The sequence below is a fragment of the Motacilla alba genome, chromosome 3, assembly GCF_015832195.1.
Source record: "Motacilla alba alba isolate MOTALB_02 chromosome 3, Motacilla_alba_V1.0_pri, whole genome shotgun sequence".
Classification (NCBI taxonomy): Eukaryota; Metazoa; Chordata; class Aves; order Passeriformes; family Motacillidae; genus Motacilla; species Motacilla alba.
The window spans coordinates 63,640,065-63,658,681 of NC_052018.1; the positions used below are offsets into that span (position 1 = coordinate 63,640,065).

The following is an 18,617-nucleotide window of genomic DNA, read 5'->3' on the forward strand; positions in this document are numbered from 1 at the left end:
TGTCTGGTGGTAGGGAGGAAGGTCCCAAAGCAAACTCCTGAAGCAGAGGAGTCGGCAGGTTGCAGAGAAATCTCTGCTAGTGCTGCAAATGCTATGCAACTCGTCTTCCATGTTCTCATTCTTGTTTTGTCTGGGGGCGGGAGGAGTCTGTGGTTGGTTTTCCTCCAGGTTTTCCTTCCTCTCCTGTTTCTGGGATTCCCTGGAGTGCCTTGCTGCTTCTCTCAGGTACAGTTGGGTTTGTGACCACCTGCTAGAAGCCCTAGTGATGGACAAGTACTGTCCTGTCAGTAAAAATCTGCTCTATGGCTTTCTCTGCCATTACTGGCATGCAGGCAAAGACCTTGTAATGAAAACAAATTTGCTCCCCAAAAGGAAATGTTTTTTTTGGCTTAGAACTTTGGTGGAGGGATGCTGCGACCTGTTTTTCTCATGCAGAAAGATTTTTGTTTTATTGGTCGAGTTTTGTTGGTTTTTTTTCCTAAATAAAACACTTAGTGGAATTGAATGCGGCTCAAAGTGCCACTTTGAGAAGAACTGACTTTTAAAATTACTGCTCTGTGGCTACTAATAATGTTAAGTGCTTTACCCCTGAAAAATGAGTAACCCCTTGAACTGTGGCATGAGTTTCTCCAAGACCAAGGCAAAATTACTTGCTTACCTCACTGGTCCATGGCTGATGATTCTGTGGAGTCTGCTGATTGGTTCTTTTACTGTGCTCTGCTGAAATCTGTCTTTTGATAACAGGATCCTTGCTGAGGCGTTACGCATTTGTAAAACCTAGTGCAAAAAAACCTAGGAACAAAGCAGTGCTCAAATATCTTCTAATAGGGCATGGGGAAGTGAGAGGGGAAGGGAAGGCAAAACTTGGTGCAGGGAGAGAGGGGTTAATTGCTGCAGTGTCAGTGTGTAAGGTGTAATTAGTTACTGTGCTTTGCTATGCGCAACACCGCTCCTTTCTCCTTCATTGGTATACATTCCTTAGATTAATCAAATTTCTTGAAAAAATGCAAACTAGATGTTTTATTGTGTATTTTTTGTGTATTTTTAAAACTTCTCTTTATGTAGCTCAGAGTGTGATATTTGTGAGGGTGTGTTTTGCTCCATGAGCAATCAATGCTGACTACAGCAGCAACACCTTAGTAATACCATAGTCCTACCTATTTTTTTTAGTAGTAAACTCACAGTGTTGTATATATTTCTGTTTGTAGTGTCCTGTCTCTACCCCTGAAGAAGAAAAGCTTATTACCATCAAAAGGCCTAAAAGTCCAGCTACTAATGAGTTATCAGATATCAACACCCAAACCAACTGGACTAAGTCTCTCCCACTGCCAACGCCAGAAGAGAAAATGCGACAACAAGCGCAAGCCGTCCAAACAGATGTGGTTCCTATTAATGTGACTGGTAGGCTTTTAATTTCAGTAATTGCATTACACTGATGAGGGAGGGCAGAGATCAAAGGGGATCCGTACAGTTGGCTAGTCTTTGGACACTCATTTATTCAATGCATGAATTTTAAATCGCTTACCACGACTTTCTGTGAAAACCGTTTTAATAGTCTAAATAGAATTTAATAGTCTAAATCTGAACTTAATTAGAAAATATCAAAATCCCTTAAATTGTCATTAATGGAGATAGTTAAAATATGTGGGCTTGAAACAGCATTAGATAGTCACGAAGTGCAAGAAGAGGGCTGGTAAATAGCAGTGTTTTGCTGTGGACTGCACTGAGGATATGTAATTGAAAATCATGTTTTATCCAATGTTGATGATATTGTAAGATTTTCTTCTAGGAATTTTATTTAAGGAAGGTTGTCAGGAACTTCTGTGTTCCAAAGACTAAATGTTACAAAAACCAAGAAAAAAAGCTCTAGGGTCTAATTTTTATGAGCAACAAAAGTTTTAGGTGTCAAGGAGAGTAGGGTTAGAACAGCAAAAGTTAATGATGCTACACCTTTGAGCAATGGTCTAGGTAAGACACTCCACTTACATAATCATAGTCCACATCTTCTTGTTATGAACTGTGTATTAACTTTTCATTTTGAAAATACAGTTGCAGAACTCTCACTCTGTGGAAGATAAATTACATTAAAGCCTAATGCTGAATAGATACTTTGTTGTGCATAAAATAGAATTTCTGTCAAAGATGGAATTATCACTTCAGTGTAATAATCCCTTTTTTTCTGCACAGTATCAAGATTGTCTCTTATTAGTTAATTCAAATAACTGACTGCTTGCCTGCCAAAGCCAGGATGATATTCAATATCCAATTTATTTCAAATACCATATGGCGTGCTCTGACTCCATGCTTCCTCTGACAATCAATAGCTTGCAATGTTTGGTTTTGTTTTGAAAGTAAATCAGGTTCTCTTTCCCTTCATGACTACCAATGCTTTTTTCACCAGTATTTTTATAAACTAGTATTTTAATTAGTATTATTTAATAGTATTTAAATATTCTAGTAGTATAGGAGCAGGACAGCTGTAACAAACATCAGCAAGCTCTGAGAAATCAACAAGAAGTTATTCCTTAAATAGCAGAAAGTATTTGAAGTAAACAGATGAAGAACACATGAAATCATGAATACCCCACCTCTGGCAAAGTAATGAAAGGAAAATACATGCAATTCTGAAATGTTACTAGGCCAGTTGGTATTATCTAGGGAATTTAGGGTACAGATGCAGAAGGCCAAGTTATCGGAGCAACGGATAATCTGACATAATCAATAAGTTTGAGTAGGGCTTAGATACTGTGACAGCAGGAACACAGTATACTTAGGGAAACAGTTATCTGTTGTTTGATTTAATGACCCTGCATACTGCAGAAGATATGGGAGAAGTAAACAGATGAAAAGAAAAATGAGGTAAAGGGATCAAATAACTCATAGAATTATAATTCAGCATCATGTGGAACATTACCTTGTTTGGATAAATTATGCTTGTGACTTCAACCTGCATAATTTGATTGGTGTAGCAAAGCTTGTGTCCCCTGAATTGTTTAGCCCGGACCCAGAAAACTGAACAATTCTCAACTTTTGTGATAGAAATGGTGCACATGTATATTATATCTCACTTTTCTGGAGTGTGTGATTGAGCACTTACTCCCTTTTAAACATGGTAATTGGAAGAGGTAGAAAGGGAGGGTATTAAAGGAAGACTGCTCTTGCACCATGTGATCTGGTCTCCAGGATCCACCATTCCCCTTCCCTTGAAATAATTGCATTGCTACTGTGAAACAAGGCAAGCTTGTGAGCCACACACAACGTACAGAAAAAGCTGCTGTCCTTGTTCCTTTTAAAAAGTCACAATCTGCTCCCCTCCTCTTTCTCCCACTCACTGAGTAATTTTGTTTTGTGAAGTTCCTTATGTTACTGCACGAGGCAGGAATAAAAACTGACAAGTAATGTGCCATTTGTTCAACAGAACACAGAACAAACCATTGAGGATTTTTGTTTTGATTTGGCTTTTTCTTTCACACACTCATTTTCTTACTCTCCCAGAAGAGAGGTCAAAAAACTTCCGTTTTATTACTCCTGGCATGAAATAAAAGGTTAACCTCTGAAGAGGCTGCTGGCAATTGATAACATTTTCAGCAGTGCATTAGTGGTGATTCTGCTACAAAGGCCTCTCACGTGGCTGTGCAATAAATGCTCCATGAGTTCAGCTCTCAGGGCTCTTTGGTGAACAGATTGCAACTAATACAGTAGTCATAAAAATCTGTTGGATAGCCTGAAGGTGCAGGGGCATTGCATTAGGCTTACAAGCTGCTGACTAGACATCCAGATTTGGAAGCAGTTTTGGTCTCAGAGTGCCTGGGCTGAGCTTTATTCTGGAAGGAGTTGGACTGAATTTTTCAGTGGTGGCCAGTCTTTACGTTCATATATCCTGTGGGTTAAAAGATCTATCTATATATATATATATATAATGGTGGCTGTTCTCATGGGCTTTCTGGAACTAACTTTCTTTCCAGATGGAGGAGTCTGGTTATGGTGGAGGTGATCAGTGCCAGGCTAGAGCCTGCAGAATATTTAAGCATTTGCTTGAGTCCAGCTTGACTGACTTCAGTGAGATTTAAGTGCATACTTAAATGTTTTCTGTGAATCCAAGGAAACTGAGCATACTGCATGAGAGACAACTGAATAATGAATATAAGGAATACCTAGATGATTTGTTACAAACCTGTAAGAGAAGGAGAAAAATGTTCTTAAATCTGTAAAATACATTTACCATTGACATAGATATTTTCTAAAATGAAAAAGATGACAGTGAAGAAAGAAAAAAAGACTGAGACATTCTGATTTTGCTTGTTGGATTTCACTGAAGTTGCTGTTTCGAAATCCTACAGATTTGCATCGTGGCCTTTGTGTATCAAAAGCCATTAAAGATGGATTGGTTGAGTTAGCTTTTAGGTAGCTCATTTGGAACAAGTTACTGTGGATCATTTGACACAGTAATAATTTCTCCATGGCCATCCTGTTTGTGCTGTCTGAGGCTTCATGTAAAAGACTCTCTCCTTGTTTGCACCCTCTGCTTACCACTTGGGTTTTATTCCAGGGCTTTATTCAAAGCTACATTACAATTTTCTTGTAGCGCACCATCTCAGGCATGATTGTCAGCCTTTGAGTGGATAAAGATATGTTCAGAGATGCAAAACTTTCTCCTTCAAATCCGTTGGGTTTGTATAATGTGGTTAGAATTATTTTTATCATCTTGCAGGACAGGACAACCTAATGTCCTGAATTTTGCCCATATGGGTCCTAACATCCTAATAATGGTGCTGCCCAAGACAGTGGATAATCTGTCTCAATATTTCAGGACTTCTACTAAGCCAGTGGGATCCATAGCTCTCAATTTTATAGTTCCCATGGGCTTCCCCTCCTCCCTTAATCTGACTTCATTCAATCCAAAAGTTGGATGAAACTGGTGTTTTGTAACTGCAAGGATTCCACTCAGCAAAAGTGCGGCCCGTGGTCAAGGCTCCGGTCAAACAGAGTCAGAGTCTTTATATTTACAACATGGTAAATGAAAATGCTGCATTTTTTTTTTCTTGCATTTTCACAAGTCCACATGCTATACTTCAATATATGACTGTGTCTTTAACTGTTACAGAGGTAATGAGGTTTTCTATGCTGCTCACACGACACACATCGTACTGATGTGCAGTCACCCAGGGGTCATTTTTATGATGTATTAGTTATCGTGCATTAATCACTTTTTAGAGGTAAATAATTTGGTCATCAATTTTCAAAATAAGTATAAAATGGAAAAAAAACAGTGTGCAAAGTATATCAAGGTTTTCCTGCCTTTGAGTTTTAAATGGATCATCTAAAGGACATTGAGCAGTGCTTTAAAATGCTTAAACTTCTAAAAAGGGAACTTACATGTGAGGTACAGGGGGTAGCTGTTTAAGTTTTAAAGTGGCAGAGAATTAGCTCATGATCTATAGTGCAGTCTTTATCTTACTGCTAGTGAAATGACCAAATTATAAACCTCTAAACAAAAGTGAATTCCTAAAGAAAAGCTGCTTTATGATAGTGGTGCTTCTGGGTTCCATTATGATACAGCACATGGTCATCATAAGGCTTTGTCTGGCAAAGTGCACTTACACATTTTTTTTAGCTCTTGGCATTGTATATTTTTATAATCATTTGTAAAGTTCCCATTTTAAGCAGTTTTCCTCTGAAATATTTATGAGTCCAGGAGATCAGTTTGATCTCTGTGTGCTCCATAGTTCTTATTTATATTCGTGTTAAAAGATCAACACCAGAAATGCAGTACACTTGACAGGTTCAGAGGAAGTCAGAATGAAAAAAAGGGCCTCACGCGAATTAATGATGGAGCTGTGCAAAGGCATCGTAATAGCTGTTGCCAATAGCAATGTCTGTTCCTGCATAAACCATTGTGATCTTTCATTTTCATGAGCAGATTTGCTTTTTCTGCAGCTCATTACTTAAAAATAAATTAACAAAACAGAAAAAGCTATGAAGGGCCAAATAAAAGCAAGGGATTCTCTTTCCTTGTGGAATTAGAGCTGCTCTCACCAAATATGAATTGAGCTCAGGAGGTCAAAATTCCTTTTAAAACATGGAGTATTATGTAATGGATATTTGTGTCTAAAGCCTTACTGTGACAGTGTGCTGTATCTTCCTTTGGTGTAAACCTTCATTGTAGGACCAAGCTAACACCATTTATTAATGCCTTTTTTTCCATTTCTACAACAAAACTAGTGGAAGAAAGTGCATGATGTCAGTGTGCTTGGAAGTAATGTTGCTTTGCTTGTTCTACCATGTATTAGGGGAGAATTTCGACCGCCAAGCCAGCATTCGGCGGTCTCTAATTTACACAGACACGGTGGTAAGACGGCCGAAGAAAGTCAAAAGGAGAAAGACTATTACAGGAATCCCTGACAACATACAAAAGGAGCTAGGTATGGCTCATCAGAACTGTATTCCATCCACTGTTCATTGTCACTGCTTATCATTACTTGACTAATAACATCACCAGTGTTCATGAAACCAAATACAGTCTGATAGCCTATTTCAGTTCCAAATATGTGTGTGCCTCCTTGCCACCTCTTGCATTGGGAAGCTGGGACCTTTAATCTGTTGACTTCCATCTGTTCAAGGGAACAAGGTGTTTGGAAAATGGTGTACTGGTACAATGAAAATCTGCAGGGATGTAAGGTGCCTGGACTTTAATGCTTTCCTTCAGATTTGGTCATCTTCTCCAGGGTGTTCACCAAAGCAAAGCTGAAGTGGGCAGATGTATTGGCTTGTGAGTAATTATTTAGTGGACTAAATCAGTTCGTGGATGCCTTCCTGACTCTGCCGAGGATTGCATCAAGATTGAAAAACCTATTTTCCAGTTCAGTGTTGGCAACCCCTTACGTATCAGCATTACATGATGGGCAGTAACTTACCTGGGTTTATTAGCTATTCCATATATTCTAAAGGAAAGGGAACTTTCCTTTAGAATATATGGGATAGCTAATAAACCCAGACCAGTTGCGTTTATTAAGAAGGAGGACTGCCTGAGGTAGTGTAAATGTGACCTATCTCCTTTTCACTTGGTAGTAGATGGGAATTCAAAGCTGATGAAGCAATCTGAATTTTGGCAGATCTTTCAGACACTTTTTGCAGAATTCTTTGATTTAAATTGTGTGTTTTTTGTTTATTTTTGTTAAAATTATTTCAGTTTTTCCCAGATTATAATTTCACAGATAAAAGTATTGTTCCCCACCCCACGCCCCCTTTTGTTTTCTGTTTGTAGATGAAGACTATGTTTTAAAATAGTCTGGCAGAACTTAATTTTGGTGCTTTACATGTGAAATCATCTCATATATTGGTGATTTCAGTAAGTTTTACTACCTTGCATGTTGCAGCTATTTCTTCTTTAATTATGTTTTCAGTTTTTGGTTATTTTTCTGGATTTTTCAGTAACAGAAGCAAAAATCTGTGGCTCGTTTGGATGGGTTTGAAATGAACTAGAGGGTCAGGCACAGAGAATGCCAAGAAACAGACAATTACGTGCAAAGAAGTTTGCGAGTGGAACTGTGCTCCTTCAGCATCTGCAATGAAACAGTGCCCTGCCATGGGAATCCTCTGCCTCAAGAAAGCATTTACAAAATGTAAAGGTTACATTTGTGACCACTTCAAAAAGATGTTTCATGCTTGAAAACATCAACTGTAGTTGTATTTGGTGGAGTAAACTGAGAATGCAGTTGGCATCTATCCTAAAAACAGTTCTTCACTTAATACCTTCAAAGAAGTTTATGACTTTTGCCAATCTGTTCACTAAGGCTGACAAGTTTTTACCTTGATTTTCATCTTTCTTGTCTGTGCTGAGCACATTTCTTGTTGCACTGCTTAGAGGTTTTCCTTGGCTTCTATTTTGAATTGCAGACTGGCAATATCCCCCTGTAGTAGGCCTCTCTGGATGGTTCCCTTGCCCCTTACCTGCAGGCACATAGGGCTTCAGCCATCTGCCTTAGGGCATAAGTTGTCTTAGGAGCTCCATGTTACTTCCATGGTGGTTGTATCTCTTCCCGGGAGCAAATTGTATGCCAGGAGAGCTCTATGATGGCAGTATCCATCCTCTTAGCATATTGCTTTCCATCACAAGACAGAAGATGCTCTAGAGAAGAGTGATAGTGTCTTCATCTTATACCTGGGGAAACCAGACATGCTGCAGTGAAGGGACCTAGGCAGTCAGCCACGAGGCTGCTGGCAAGGCTGGGAATAGCTGCAAGTCTCCTCCATCCCTGTTCAGTGCACATTCTGCCTTTTCTCCCCTGTCACTCCCCAAATATTTCTGTAGCAGTCCGTTCCCTATTTCTCTTACGCTGTCCCAAAACAAACAACGAGTTGTTTTAAAACATTCCACAGTTCATTTGATCGGAACAAGTATCCGGACTAAACTCCAAATCAAGCAATTGCATTATGCCTATTGACATTCTCCCTGTGGTTTCAGCTGAATAAATGCCTTTGTTTCTCCCCTAAAGCATTGCTGTGAATGGCTATAATATTTGCACAAAGATTAAAATCCCTTGGTACACTAGAGTTGCTGTGTGCAGGCTAAATAACCAACATATACAGCAGATTCTTGTAACCTCTTGTTTATCCTTCAGAAGGAAGCAGAAACTTGAGAGAACCTCAAAGCTTCAACCAGGCTTGGACTATTTTCATTTCTTGTGAGAGAGCCTGGAAGAACTTTTGTGAGGCCAAGCTGCTGGGGTTCTCCCTTGGCTGCTTTGGGTCCTTTGGAACAGGAGACCAGGCAGAAGAGAAAGCCTGCACTGGCTGCTGGCCTGAGCTCACCAGATGTGGTGCCCTCATAGAACTTAGCCAGACATACTGAAAGGAAACATTAACTTCACCCGTGTGCTCAAAGTATCTTTAAACATTCCTGCTTTTTAGCACTGAAATGCTGTTGTGTTTTCACAGGTGTCTTCCAGCGATGAACCAGTCTCTCTGTGTAGACTGGAAAACTCTGCATTAAAAATTCTGCATAAATAAAATGCAGCGTGATAGATGGGATTCTGAGGCACAGTAAGAATGTGAAGTGTCTACCAGTTTAGAGATGGAAGTTACTTTTTCAAGTTGCTTTTTAACTGCAGCACCCTTTCAATTCTATTTAGCAGAGTGACACCAAAGTAACAGGAGAAGGCAAAGCATTCTTCTGACTCTGCCAAACACAGCAGTGAAAAAGAATTAGCTCTGCATACTTCTGAATTACCTTCCTTGCCTTACAGAACATAAATATTACGTACATATTTAATGGAGTCAGTGTTGGGTCAAAGCGGCAGAAAGAGCAAGAAACTTTGAGACGTTTTACTTCAAGGGCTCTTGGTTTCTCTGCTCTGTTGCCATTATCCATTGTCCCTAGATGTCTTCTTCAGATGGTACCTTATATGCAAACCTGTATTCCCCCCTCAGACAAGATGATTGCCAAACGGAAGTTTGGTAGAGATGAGCACCTCTTTGGAAGAACCTGTCACTGGCCTTGCTCATTTCTTGGCTCTTGGTTATCATCAGCTCCCTTCACGCATTCCAACTCTCCAGATGAAGTAAAGACAGCAAAATTCTTTCCAGCTTTCCATGGTCCCTTCTTTGTGTCAGTCTTCTAGGGTCTGGCTCAGACTTTCTTTCTGTGGAAGTTCCAAGTTACCTGGTTGTGAGTGTTTCTCCAGAGCTTTGCACCAGTGCAGTCCCAGACACCAGTGGGCAGCTTCTGGTGTCCCAGACTCCTTCCCTGTCTTGCAGGAGGAGCAGGTCTCAAACCTGACTGTCAGCTCCACCACAGTTCCTAATAAACATACCTCACCAAAACAGGGGACAGGAAAACATCTTCAACTTTTCCACCTTTTTATTCCTCCTTCTTCTGACAGGCGTTTTGATGTGGTTTTTTTTTCATTACAACAGAAAGTTTCTGTCCTCTTGGTTTCCAAAAATGTCTTCTAATTTTAGGCTTTGTGTGTACTCCCTTTGGATTATTTAACCCCTTTTTTTCCATCTTACAGATCCAATCCTTTTTTTACATCTTACAGATGCAATTCATAGTCTTTTTGGTTCTGTGATTTTCTTGCCCCATGTACTTTTTCCCCCCTTCTTGACCTTAAAGTTCAAAGGGTCAGAATGACCTCATTCAGTTTTTTCAGCTTATTTTCCTACCTCACTTTTTCAGTAGCTCACTCTCACCTGTAGGATCTCATGTCAGTCATTGGGATGGAAACACCTGACACCTCAACTGTCAGTCCTTCATTTGTTTGCTTGCTGTGCAGCTCAGACCCCTGGTGCTACCACTTGGTATCTCAGGTATCATTTGGGACTGTTGAAGCTCTCCATTGACATATCTGAGAGGAAGCAATTCCATCTCAGCAACATGGGGGCAAATGAGTCCTTCTGATCTTTGGAAACTCAGCTGTTCTATTAAAAACGCCTCTTAATTGATACTCTTCTCCAGTTAGTTCCCTCCAGGGCTAGCGGTCACTCAAGTTACAGGTCCCATGGGTAAGAAAAGTCCCAGATACCCATTGGTCCTACAGAAATACCACACAAATACCCAGCTGTTCCAGCCAAGTAATTCTGCACCTGCTTCTATTTGGAACTGTATCAGTCTTTGGAGAGAATATCTCTGTTTCAAAGTTATTGTGCCTTTTGACTAACACAGGATTTCTACCTGTAGTTTTTCACGATTGTACGTTTCCAGCACTATCCATCTATAGATCAGGTGTTAAAAAGCAGGTATAATCTGTTTATTGATAATGGGAGGATGAAAAACACAGATGCCAAGAATATAAACTTCACTAGAGGCTGTTAGGTTAGAGAAATGAACAGAATCAAGAAAACTTGAATTCCTGATATTTACATCAGAATTCTCCCTCTCAGGGTGGCAGTGATATGTGCAAGTATTCCGGATTTTTTTTAGCTGGCAGTACTGAAAAGTTTCACAGGATTCACTGCAATATTTTTCTTCCCCACTGAGAGATTACAGATGCTTCACGGAGCACAGTGAAAATTCCTTAAAATTCCCATAAGCCCAGCGTACTTGTCTGTTTCTTGTTGAGTGTCTGTTAAAATCACTCAGTTTCTAATTGCTGGGATAAAACAAAGTAAGAATCTCTTTTGTAACACTAAACTATGGTGCCTGCACAGTGACTTAGCCAGTTTACCAGGTTTGCAGAAGGATTGCTAGGTGGGGCATGAGGAGGCAGTGAGAGCAACACGCCTTAGGAATGTGCCTGTGGCATAAGAGACAAGTGCTTACATTAGAAATGGTTAGTCAGAAGGTAAGAGAGACTACTTCTTTGTTCTCACTGAAACAGGCATCTCCTTTGTGACACCAACACACACGCTGTTTATCTTTTCAAACTCTCAGTTTTCCATGCTCATTTCAATGCAGAAGACCTTTCATGTGATTCTCTGCAACGAGCTGCTGGTGCCACCACATCAGCAGGGCTGCTGGTAGCTAGCCCCCAGGGATTATATACAGACACACTTTCTTCTCCATCAGATTTGCCAAATTTGTCATTCTTGCCAAACCCTGTCCTCTCTAATGAGCAACACCATTGACTACCAGAGTCCACAGAGTGGCTGTTCTTTACTAGCTGCTGGAGCCTGCACTAAACATGCACATGAGTGAAGAGCATTTGCCCTAATTAGGAGAGATGTGCAGCATAGTAGGGTAATGAAAAAGAAAAGAGCATAGGTACAGGTCTCCTGTGGTGGACTTAGCACTCACTGCAGTGCTGCTGGACACAGGATAATGCAAAAGGCAGACAGGACAATTGTTACTTTCAGCCACATCTATCATGCACCCAATTTGCAGCTACTTCTGACTTCATAATGTTCAGCATCTGTAACCTGATGTCTCGTTCTGCAGCATTTTTTGCTGCTGTCTGCTCACACGTTGTCCCTGTAACTAGATGGACTTATGGATGGTATTCTTTAAAAGATCGGATTCTCTTCAAGGATTTTGGTGTTACAGATATCTTCTATCTTCTGACTGCTGTTTATTTGAGTAGGTGTTTTCGGACAAACCTAGCATTATCAGTGTACTTAGTCAAAGGTTTGAGCTGCCCCTTAGAATGGGATTGTCTTCTAGCTGTAGTACCAACAAAGATTTTAAGGGGGTTTGAAAAATCCTTACTTTCCAGTATTACTCTGGAAGTGAGTGAGGGTTTTACAGTGCATTTGTAAATTGCAAATAAAATACTCCTTGCTGCCCTCCTCTGAATTTCACCAAAATCGTGATCACCTCAGCATTTTACCAGTATACCTGAGTCTTAAATGTTCCTCTAGTTGGTTTTTGAACCATTTCCCCTGCAGATTTCTGTTGTCCCTCTTCAGAAAACGGAGCTATAAAAAGAGTAAATCCTCACAGCTTTGCATGAGATTGTGCACACATGTAAAGCCAAAACCAACGCTGACAGAGTTTCAGAATATGCTGCTTTTCTAAAAAAACCCAAAATTTAAAACCTCAAAGTTATGTTCCTGTAATAGTAACAAGAATGCAAAATCCCTTCCCTGATCATAGCCCATAGAGCGATTGAAGGATGTAGCCCTGTAGTTTATATGTCTGAAGCTGGGCTGTCTTGCCCTCCATAATCTTGTGTTTATTTGAGCTCTGAATCATTCTAACTAGAAGAGGCCAGTCTTCACATCATTGCGAAGACTTGCCCTGATGGGCTTCCCTGCAGTATTGAGGTTGGGAACATTTGCTGCTGTTGAGTCAATTTATGCAGTTTCTCAGAGCATATTAGGCTGGACCATAAATGACATCTATTCTGGTAACAAACCCAGGGTAATCACTGGTTCTCGGCAGCATCCTGCAGCTGGTTGTCGATGCTGCCCTCTTTTTAGTGTACTGCTCTGGCTGGGGCAGCCAGCAGTGCCCAGGCTCTGTTGGGGTGTGTGCCAAGGGAAGGGGCAGGCACTGCTGCACCAGGCATTTTGGTATAGCCATCGGTGGCCTCCTCTATTCAGTGCCATTAATTTTCTTTTTCAGATATCACTGTGCATTTACCAATAAATGTCCCAATACATGATTCTAACTCTCCTTGTTTCGGAAGGAGAAGGTGAGGTTACCAAGTCCAGCATTGGTTCACTTCACCATTTACCTTCTCTAGCAGTAACATTTTGAACAGACATAAAACACCCCATGTGCATTATACTGCTTGTGAAAGAGGGTGCATGCTTCCTCTGTGAATACAGTACAGATACACCACATACCACATACAAATGCTCTCAGCCACAGGTCAGTGTGTGACAGTATTAGATACTTGCTGTAGTGCTGACAGCTTCATTCTCCACCAGCACAATCCTTGTGTCTCGTCTGCATGTGTGTTTGTGTGCGTGTGTGTGTTTCACAGTGGCAGAAGAAGAAAAATACCCCATCTCTTTGGTTATTTATATATCTTAGCATGCAGATTTTTGTTACCAGATATTTTTAATAGACCAGCAGTTAAAGTCGGTTATGTCATGGTTCCAGAAACATTTGTAATGTCTATTTCAATGTTTTTCTCTGTCTTAACCAAAGGGGTGCACTGATTCCATTGAAAAAAATATACCTTGAAAGGATGATTATTTTTCTTACTGTACAGTTTTTAATAACTGTATACAGAATATGCAAATCCCTCTCTTGTTTGGCTGCAGTAGTCCATCTGTTCTGACAGTATCTCGTATTAGATTATCCAAGACATTTGCCAGGATCTGAGTATCTAGCTTTGCAGCAAATCTCTACCAGAAGCAGAAAGAGGCTGCATTTTTATGAGAGCAAGAGAATTTTCACAAAGCAAGCTAACTAGGCTTCAAGCTGCTGAAAGACTACTTACATGCCTGAGGAAAAGAAGTAAACAATCTTTTTGTGTGTGCTGCTTTAACTGTAGCCTTTTCAGAACCCTCTTTTCCTTACCCTAAATGCCTCTTTTGCCTGCCAAGAATGAGGATGATTAAATGTCCTTCAAGTGGTGTTTTTAAAGCTGCATGATAAAATACCTGTCCTCCCAATGCAGTTTCATATAGTAAATATGAAAGGAGAACATTCCTTTCAGGCATGCTACTTTATTGCTCCTGAGACTCACTAAGGCAGAGACTTGAAATAACTAGTTCTCCCCCACAGTGACATATGTGTAGCATCCTTACCAGCATCTCCAGAAGCATGCCTGCCTCTCTCTTGCTATTTATACAGCAATGCAACTGAATTCAAAAGCAACAGCCTTACACAGACTAATTTTAAAGCAGTCCTCTGGTTTGTAGTTTTAAAAGGCAGCTACCAATAAAATTGTAAATTTAAAAGCGCCCTAGAATCCTTTCTATTGACCCAATGATAACTATATATTGAACTAAAACTGATTTTCCATTGTATTCAAAGTTGGGGGTGGGGGGAGTTTTGCCAATATGTGATCATTCCTTCTTTTAGAAAAAAGTGGTTATTTTTTTATTTCCTGATGATGCTGAGGATGAAACAACCATCAATACCAGCTGTTTCTTTTCCCCAGGTCTTAGTGTTTTTCCTTTATGATAAATAGAAAGTAGTTGTATGGAGAAACATAATCTGATGGTTTTCTTTGCAGTGTTGGATAATGCTTATATGAATGCTGTTATAGTGTATGTATTACTTGTGATAAAATAATGCATGTTTCCATGTGTTAGCATTCTTTCAGACAGGCTGCAGGACTTGGAGAGCTATCTGTGTCTCCTGAAATATTTTTTTCTGAAGTGTAATGCTTGTAAAAAGTAGATCCTTTTATTCATATTAGTCTCCAGATTTCCTTCCCCTTTTCTTTATTAGCATGAGGCATTAGCATGGGAACACACTTCACGTTTCTCAGGCTTTTGTCTGTTCCTGCTGCGTTGCCTACTGGAAGTCAAACAGTACTACTTGGTTTCTGACACAACTGATTACTATGGAAATTATTACCATGTCATAAACAGAGGATTTTATGTGTCGAATGTGCGGCAGGAACACAGACGATTCTGTAAGCAGAAGGTTCCTGGTAATAAGGAAAAAGGGAAGAGAAATGCAGAAAACACACGATGTCTCTGCAAAATCCATTGTTGCAGATTCTTCTTCAGAAGGCATAAACCTGCAGGAGCATGGGGATTGAGCAGTTTACTGGGTTGCTGTATTTTTTTAAAATGAGTGAGAATTTGCGCTTCAGGAAATAATTATTTTATTTTTGACTCCAGCAGTTGGTACTGGCCAAAGTGATTTCCGAGGGCATTCAATGTATGTCCCGGATCACTGTTCCACGCTAGGGAGACTGGACAGCTATCGCTCCGCTATGCAGCGCTCTGAAACCAAGGACACCAGCTGCCAGACAGAGGAAGTTAAAGTTGTGCCCCCTTCAATGAGAAGAATACGAGCACAGAAAGGACAAGGCATTGCGGCCCAGATGTCTCAGTTCTCCAGCTCATCTGGAAACATGTCAGTGATGAGTGATTCTGCTGCAGTTATATTTGCTTCTCGCCAAAATAACGACATAGGTTTTCACAGCTTGCCTCGGATTGGTGCGAGAGTGTCTCTGCAGTCCCTAGATGAGACACAGAGCATGATGTCAAGGCAGACAGAAGACATTGCTGGCACTTTACCCCACCAGATAAGTAAATTGCAAGTGGATGATAGTGTTGTGCATCTGAGGAATAATCCCATGATGGGGACCCCGTCAAGGCCAAAGTCCCAAGAGGTGAGAAGCTGTGATAGCGAGAAGTCCTCAAGCCCAGCATGTGTGGTCTCTCCTCATGCCACTTACTCAACAAGCATCATACCCAATGCAACACTGTCATCCTCCTCGGAAGTTATCCTTATTCATGCTGCCCAGAGTGTTGGATCATTGGATAGTAAAATGTCCAGCTCCACTGCCTTTCCAAATCCAAGAGACAATCCTGCTGCCAGCAGTGCAGTAAGTGGGAAAGAAGATCACCATTCTTCAAGTGGTAACTGGAGTGAGAGTAGCTCCACACGTCACTCACAGACTTCAGATACCATCCCATCTAACACTGTCATGATGCTTTCTCTTGGTGACTCTGCTGTCTCTCTAAGCACTCCTGGGAATGCAGAGGCTGGGTCTCAGAGCATGAGCTACAGCTGCAGGAACACTGCTGCTTTAGCAAGCCCTTCCCAGGACAGCGATGGTCGGAGCGAATCCAGCTATTCTGGGGAGCGAGCACAGGCAGCAGTGAGCAGCACGGAGCATTGGTTGTACAAGTCGTCAGAAAACAGCGAGACCCCTTCACGCAAGGTGGTTTGTACACCAGGCTGTGCCACGCCCGGTAGCAACCTGAGCAGCAGTAGCCTGGAGAGGACATCAGGCAGGGATGATTCTACTTCCCTGTATTCCGTGGATCACGATGGCTATTATGGCTCCATGCATATGGAGTCCAGACTGAAAACAGACATGCCGTGCAACAGTACTAATGGTTTTGAGAATCCCAGAGACAGTGTGATAAATGTCTTTGAAGGAAAGGAGAAGAAACTTCAGGATGACCACTCAGGCCAAGGTGACAAATCCCTCGCAAGAAACATCTCACTGAAAAAGGCAAAGAAACCACCTTTGCCACCATCCAGAACAGACTCACTCAGAAGGATGCCTAAGAAAAAAGCTCAATCTAATGGACAGATACTTGATGAAACCCTCATTGCCACTCTCCAGCATTCTCTGCAGCTGAATCTCAAGTGCAAAAATGGCAGCTCCCCTTCCCAGAGCCCCTGCAGTGATTATGAGGATCCCTGGGTGTTGCGCTCCCGCAGCCAAAGCTCGGTCAGTGCGAGCAGCAGCATGATGTCCACCACTGCTCCAAACCTGTACTCCATCTGCACAGTCACTCCCTCCCAGAGTGAAACAAGTAGCATAAAGTCAGAATATGCTGACCAGTGGGGTTACTACAGCGACTATGCTGCCGTAGCAGATGACCAGGTGAAGTCTCCAGTGACCCATTCTGCCAGTACTTCATCTGCTCTCAGTGATTACAGCATCAGCCACTTCAGTGATGGCTCAAGGGCTTCTGTGCCGCAAGTGCCCAGTGGACTGGCCAAACCAAAGAGTGCTTCTCCGGAGAAATCCCACCGAGTCACATCGCCATCGAGTGGGTACTCCAGCCAGTCCAATACACCCACTGCGCTTACTCCAGTGCCTGTACTTGTAAAGTCTGCATCATCAGGAAATGGGAAATCCAAGCTGAAGCCTAAAGTGCCTGAAAGGAAGTCCTCTCTTCTGTCTTCAGTCTCCATGTCTTCGTCATCCACTTCTCTTTCTTCAAATACATCTACTGAAGGGAGTGTGAGTGTGAAGAAACTGGACCCTGCCCTGAGCCCTCCTCTGGATTCTGGTGCACCTCCTCCACCACCTCCTCTTCCAACATCTCAGCATTGCCCTGAACTTTCTCCTCTTCCTCCTCCTCCTCCAGCAGAAGTAATGGATCTGTCACCATTGTCGACTTCTCCCACATTCCCCCCTCCTCCGCCAGAAGCCAGTGTAAGTTCTACCTTTGCTCAGACTGTCCCATGGTTTCCGCAAGAAGCCTCCATCAGTTCATTCTCTTCCCCTGTTCCTCCTCCTCCTTCTTGCCCCTTGGCTGTCCCGCCACCTGCGCCACCGCTTGATCCCAAAATAACAAAAGGTGCTGCAATATACCCACAGTATTCTTTTAAGAAACGCAACCAGGAGGATTCTTGCTACAGTCCAGTGAAACAGCCACTCAACAAGCAAGATTCATCAAGACCTGTGATGCCATTAGTAACCACCAAAGCACTGCAAATGGTGCAGTTGAGGTCTGTGAAAAAATCAACAGAAGGTGAATCATCAACTGAATCTGCTTCTGAAACCACCTCTCAGGAAAAGGGTACTGTAAATTCATCATCACAGTCTTTGCTAAAGCCATCTCTCTCACTAAAACTCACTACCAGCTTAGGCGACGAGGAAGTGAAAACTCAAGGCGCCTCATTTAAAAATGCAGTTCAAACACTGTCTCGGGGCTCTCCTCTCATTCTCTCTGATAATACCTCTGTACCTGACAGTGATCAGAAGCCTGTAAGTACAGTAGGTCTAAAGAAATCTGAAGGTGATGCTCTGGGGTCAGCCACTGATGATGACACACCTGAGTCCTCAGTGCAGAGTGAAGACCTCCCTTCTGGCATGTTACTTCAGGGGTCACCAGCATCTCCTGACAAGACTCAGGTTGTATTGCCAAGCAAGAAACCACCTCCTGTTTCAAAGAAACCCAAACTGTTCCTGCTGGTACCACCTCCACAGTTAGACCTTACAGTGGAGAAAGCAGCTGAAGTGAGTGATACTGCCAGAAGCCCAACTAAGAGAGATGCTGTGCATGCACACTCTGAGGAGGTGAGAAATTGTCTTACAGATGGACTCGGTTCTAACGAGATGGACTCTGGCAGCCTGGTTCCTGAGGGAGGAGCTGCTGGATTCACCTTCTCTGCGACAGTGGGAGCGAATGTCTTTGTGGTACAGCCTGCTGCATCACCAGTTCAAGAAGAACCCAGGCAGGAGGAGCAGTCTGCTTTTGATGAAGGAAGCAGTTCAGGCAGCAGCCAAGATAGCGGCAGTAACGCTGACGGGCACCTATCTCAAGAGAACGAAAGTGGTGAGTCTCTTTTCTCTAATTCA

The 18,617-nt window shown here is 41.8% G+C and overlaps 1 protein-coding gene across 13 annotated transcripts in view; it reads left to right on the plus strand.

The window, feature by feature from the left end:
* The window catches only part of NHSL1 (NHS like 1), a 176,929-nt gene that overhangs the window by 151,028 nt on the left and 7,284 nt on the right, over positions 1-18,617 (plus strand). For 8 of the 13 annotated variants that reach the window (XM_038130383.1, XM_038130370.1, XM_038130372.1 and 5 more), the window contains 3 exons: positions 1,209-1,401; positions 6,291-6,422; positions 15,184-18,594. In XM_038130383.1, coding sequence (XP_037986311.1) covers positions 1,209-1,401; positions 6,291-6,422; positions 15,184-18,594 — 3,736 coding nt within the window. The remainder of the gene's footprint in view (positions 1-1,208; positions 1,402-6,290; positions 6,423-15,183; positions 18,595-18,617) is intronic. The other 5 variants (XM_038130371.1, XM_038130373.1, XM_038130374.1 and 2 more) reach the window with 3 other exon arrangements.